Consider the following 5,813-nt stretch of genomic DNA (forward strand, 5'->3'; position numbering starts at 1 on the left):
ATAATGTACTAATACATAGTACTAATACATAGTACAGGATATAGTAAATTAACATAGACAATAAATATTGAACATTACATAAAATATTTCCAAACAAGTTCAGTTAATAAGCACAACTTATGATTATGCTCTTTTTAAATAATTTATTGCCAACACACAACACAAAATGTACACATGTATGTATGTGCACGCATGTGTGCACATGCACATGCACACACACATACAATTATATGTACACCCCATGAATACACTGATATTTTTAAAAAATTAATTTAAAATAAATTGATGACTATTCTTATATTATTTAACTCTGGGAGGGTTGAAATAGAGAAATCTATCTGAAGTTCTCTAATAGCATATTTTGTTTCTGCTTCAGTACATATAAAAATAAACTCCTAGTATACTGACAGAAAGACCTATGGTAAACACAGAGTATAACATTTAACTTGTGTGACTTTTTTTTAAAAATTGTCTATTGGTCACACGTAAAAAGGTTGCAGCATTTTTGTAAAATGTTCAAATTTAATATATTTTTATAAAATCAATGAAATATCATATTTCTTCTTTTCTGCATGCTATGTAACACAATGGCCTTTTTTATTAAAATGATTTTCTGTTATAATAAAAAAAAGGAAATAAGTTTCTCTTCAAGTTTTATATTACTCCCCCATCCCCACCCCCAGGATAACCTAGCACTTCTTAGCTCTCTAAAGGATTACAAATGAAGAAAACAGAATGAATGTGACTGAATTCATCCTCATGGGACTGACACAGAACCCCGAGATGCAGACAATTCTACTTTTGATGTTACTCATCACCTATATTGTCACTGTCACAGGAAACCTGCTCATTGTGGGGACCATAGTCTGTAGCCAGACTTTGAACTCCCCAATGTACTTTTTTCTTGCATTTTTGTCTCTGATAGATGCATGCTATTCCTCTTCTATCATCCCTAAAATGCTGGCAGACATGCTGTTAGAGACAAAATCTATTTCATTCAATGGTTGTATGCTGCAACTTTTTGTTGAGCATTTCTTAGGAGCTTCAGAGATTGTCCTCCTTGTGGTCATGGCCTATGACCGCTATGTGGCCATTTGTAGACCTCTGCATTATGTGACCAGGATGAATCACCGCACTTGTTGTCTCCTAGTTGGGGTATGCTGGATAATGGGCTTTCTCCACTCTTTTGGGCAGATACTTGTTACTCTCTGGATTCCTTTCTGTGGTCCCAATGTCATGGACCATTTCTGTTGTGATATCTTCCCCCTGCTGCAACTTGCCTGTGCTGACACTTTCCTCCTTGGTCTCCTGGTTGCTGCCAATGGTGGAGTAATCCCTGTGATTACCTTCACAATGCTGCTGCTGTCCTATGTGGTCATTCTGTGCTCATTAAGGACACACAGCTCTGCAGGGAGGAAAAAAGCCCTCTCTACCTGTGGCTCCCACATCACAGTTGTTGTGTTGTTCTTTGTGCCGTGTATTTATACATATATGCGACCGGTAAAAACTTTTCATCTAGATAAAGCCATAGCAGTGTTTTATACTCTTGTTACTCCCATGTTAAATCCGATTATCTACACTGTAAGGAATGCAGAGGTTAAAAATGCTATCAGAATGTTACTAAGAAAGAATTAAATGTTGTATCATAAATAATTTAAATTGAATGAATATTTTATTTTTGTGTTTTCCGACAATATTGCCTCTTATTCATGAGAAATAACTTTTTAGATCCTCAGTGTAGCCTAAAAGAGTTAATATTATTATACTCTACACATATGCATCTCTGTACATATACATCTATTACAAATTAATTTTTTAAAATTAAGCACAGTAAAAATTTTAATACAACCATTTATAAAATAAAAATTATACTAGTATATTAAATATTTGTACTTTTTGACTATCATTTAGTGAAATCAAGGTTATTCAAATAGAAGCACACAATGATTCCACCACTATCCATGCTGATATCTTATTAACTACTTAAATCTTGGACATGATTAGAGTACACAATGTGCAGATGATGGACTAGTATAAAATTCTTTTCCTACTTTGGACCCAGTTGAATGATATGAAGTTTTTTCACATGGCAAATAAGGTAATGAAATTTCAATTTAAAAATTGTTTTTAGACCTTTACACTTAATTTTTTAATGATTCTATTTAATATTGACCAAAGAACTATGGCCAAATGGAATTAATGTGCCACAAATTCTTTACTAAACTAGTTATCTGCTTCTTATAGTCCATGTTATGATTTTACCTGTTTTCCAGGTGAAATAAACTGCATTTCAGGAAAGTAAAATAACAAGACCAAGACAGTGAGAGCTGCTAGTCATGTTTACAATCTTTTTTTAAGGTAGACACTATTAAACCTTTCAAATCATATAAAATGCAGTTTTTGGGTTAGAAAATTCTCATGTTGTATATAATTCTTTTTTTTAGCTTGCAAGTTGCATCTTATACCTTTATAAGTAGAGTGTTGATTCTCAAACTGTGCTGTGAGCATCTAATGTAGAAATAAATCTAATTTGATAAAAAGATACTTGACAAAATTTCTTCTCCTGCCATGTAATTGCTGTATTTGATTTTCTTTATTGATTTTCCATTAGCATTAGATTTAAGTTGTATTCCTAAAATTAATCATATTTAGTTCTGTATAAGCAATTTACTTCTCAGCCTATGGTAATAATATCTCTTCAAATCATTAACTCTGACAATTACTTAAAACAGAAGAGGTACACAAGCCTTAACCCAAATATCTTTTACTCTATAGCCTTTGTCTTTTTCTTAGATGATATTCTTCATGATTATTTTTAAATATATAAAATATATACATTTAATATATAAAACAGTTATGTTATAAACAGCGTCACTTATTGTACTAAAAGTTACAAATGGTACTTAAATGCAGCTGTTTTCAAAAGTACAAGAATCTGCACTAAACAGAGTTAGTTTTTATATTCAGTTTACTAATGTAGCCTCCTCTCCAAACCTTTCCTTTAATGCTTCAGAGATGTCTCAGGGGTTAAGAGTGCTTGCTATTGCAATATAAAGAATGGGTTAATTTTCATCACCCACATGACAGCTTAGAACCAAATGTATCTCCAGTTCTAGGGAACCCAAAACATTCTTATGGTCTCAGTGGGTATTGCACACAAAAATGGTCCACTTATGTCATTCAGGGAAAACATATGCACATAAACTAAATAATTCTTAACAAATACTTCTTAGGAAATGGGTTATAATTTCTATCAACAGGAATTACTATTCTTTTTATTATTATTATCATTATTTTTCTGATTTTTACATAATAACACCAATTCCCTCTCCCTTACAACCTTCCACCTCCCCAATTTTCCCCCATTCCATTCCACACCCATTCCCCAGGGAAGCTGTGACATTACAGGAGGGAGCATCAAAATCTGTCAAGTCATTTGGGGTAGGGCCTAGGCTCTTCCTTATGTCTCTAGGCTAAGGGAGTATCCCTCCATATGGAATGTGCTCCCTCAGTCCTTCTGTGCACCAGGGATATTTCCTGGTTTCACTGTCAGAGGTCCCATGGACTTCTCAGGCTTCTAACTGAGACCCACGTTCAGGGGGGCTGGGTCAGTCCTGTACTGGTTTTCCAAATATCAGTCTGTGGTCCATGAGCTCCCCCTTGTTCAGGTCAGCTGTGTCTTTGAGTTTCTCCAGCCTGGTCTTGACCTCTTTGTTCATCAATTCTCCCTCTCTGCAACTGGATTCCAGGAGTTCGGCTCAGTGTTTAGCTGTGCATATCTGCTTCTATTTCCAACAGCTACTAGATGAAAGCTCTGGGATTGCATATAAGGTAGTTATCAATCTCATTATCAAGGAAGGACATTTAAGATAGCCCCTCCACTATTGCTCAGATTGTTGGGGTCATCCTTATAGGTCTCTGGACTTTTCCCTAGTGCCAGTTTTCTCTTCAAACCTATAGTGGCTACCATAATAGAGAATACATTTCTATAGTTGACCAAAAATGCTTTATTCCTAAACAATATGTTTTGTTTATAAGTTCTGATTAACTATTGGAGAATTTTACAGAAGAGTCTGTTTCCATAGTTCAAATGTATATCCACAACTACCTTTATTTCCAACTTTTAATTGATCCAGTTTTTCTCCTCTTACTGTTAGTACATGTTCAGTTTTGGAATCAGTGGATTCTGTGCTGTATCTATCAATACTCAGAAAGCATGATAAATACAGAGACTCTAACCAGAATAAGGACACAAGCACTAGATTGGATATAGTTTCATTTATTAATCATTGTGCAATTATTGCTTATCCATTTACCTCCTTAAGTTGGTCCTATCCTTATAAACTATTTATTCAGATATTTACTCAGAAGTTTAACACATTTTGTGACTATGATTATATACTTACTTAATTTTAATTTTCCATGCAATATATTTTGATGTTATTTCCCTCATGAAACTCTTCCCAGAACCCACCAACTTCCCTAATTATCATATTTCAAGTTATTTACTTTCTTTAAAAAAAACCCAAAGACAAAAATTATAAAATAAAAACAACAACAATAGCAATACATACATACAAACAAAATAAAACAAAAGTCATAGAGTTTGTTCTATGTGGGTTGCTACTCTTGCATATAAGGCTTGCCCTAGAGTGTGGTTGATATACCCAGTGGCACTTCATTGAAAAAAAAAATGTTTTTTTTTTTTTTTTTTTTTTTTTTTTTTTTTTTATCCCCTACCATGTTATCATTGGCAATGGGTTACTTGTATATCAACAGGACTTAGGAATGTTTAGTATGTTTTGCAATTTTTGGAGTGATCCTCTAATTCTATTTTTAACAGTGTATTAGTTACTTACATAAGATGTATGCCTCTATTACACTATTATAAGCTGCCTAGTTGTTATTGTAGGGTACCATGGTCCATAGCTGGGTGAGATTTGTAATTCGTTTGTTTTTTCTGGTAGTATTTAGATTTCTTCCTGGCACCATAAAAGATATGTTTTTCACAGAAATTGAAGAAGAAAATGCTTTCATCAACGTGTTTAGTTTCATGTAAAAGACTGAAGTAGATTATTATCTATCACCCTGCAGAAATTCAGATCTTGATGAATCAAGAATCTTGACATACGAGCAGATACACTAAATCAACTATTTATTACTTTACATATCGTATTTGCTCCTATATCTGCTGGGAAGTGCCAGTTTGGGTGGTTTTCTAGAGATTATATGCAATAATCAAATGATTTGTGTGTATAAAGTTATGTCATTTTTAACTTTATAAAAATTCTCAATATTTGTTTTTCCTTTCTTCCTTGGGTGTGCTCCTCTAGAGACTGGAGGACATGAAATTATACACAAGAACATTTAGACAGGCAATCAACTATTATTAATTAAATAGTTTGTCAAATATCATGGTAATACTTTGGGGTTTTAAAATACTATATTTTCTTTCTATAAAGTTTATTTTCGTGAATGTCCTCAAAGTATACAATGTAAAATGTTAATACATGTCTCTAATTTCTCCAGATTCTCTCCATATGACCCCCTTTGAATACCAAGTATGTCTTATCTATGTTTCATTTTTCCTATAATTCCAGTTAAGTCATTCAGTTTGCGATATAGATATATATCATGTCTCCAGTGGTTATTTTTTTTCTTTTCATCCATTTTTTCTTTTCAAACTGACTGTTTGATTGTTTCTCTAGATACATTTTTCCATGGATCTCTAATATTTTCTCTTTTTAAAAGTCTTCATGGACAAATATCACTCATTTGGTCATTATAATCTCTGTCCTTCCTCTATCTTGTTA

General features: G+C 33.2%; 1 protein-coding gene across 1 annotated transcript; it reads left to right on the forward strand.

Annotated features, from left to right (window-relative positions):
* Positions 1–732: 732 nt before the first annotated feature.
* Positions 733–1,635, forward strand: LOC127221962 (olfactory receptor 140). The gene has a single exon (XM_051183893.1). The coding sequence runs from the start codon at positions 736–738 to the stop codon at positions 1,633–1,635; it is 900 nt and encodes a 299-aa protein (XP_051039850.1). The 5' UTR covers positions 733–735.
* The last annotated feature ends 4,178 nt before the right edge of the window (positions 1,636–5,813 follow it).

The sequence above is a fragment of the Phodopus roborovskii genome, unplaced genomic scaffold (assembly GCF_943737965.1).
Source record: "Phodopus roborovskii unplaced genomic scaffold, PHOROB, whole genome shotgun sequence".
Taxonomy (NCBI): domain Eukaryota; kingdom Metazoa; phylum Chordata; class Mammalia; order Rodentia; family Cricetidae; genus Phodopus; species Phodopus roborovskii.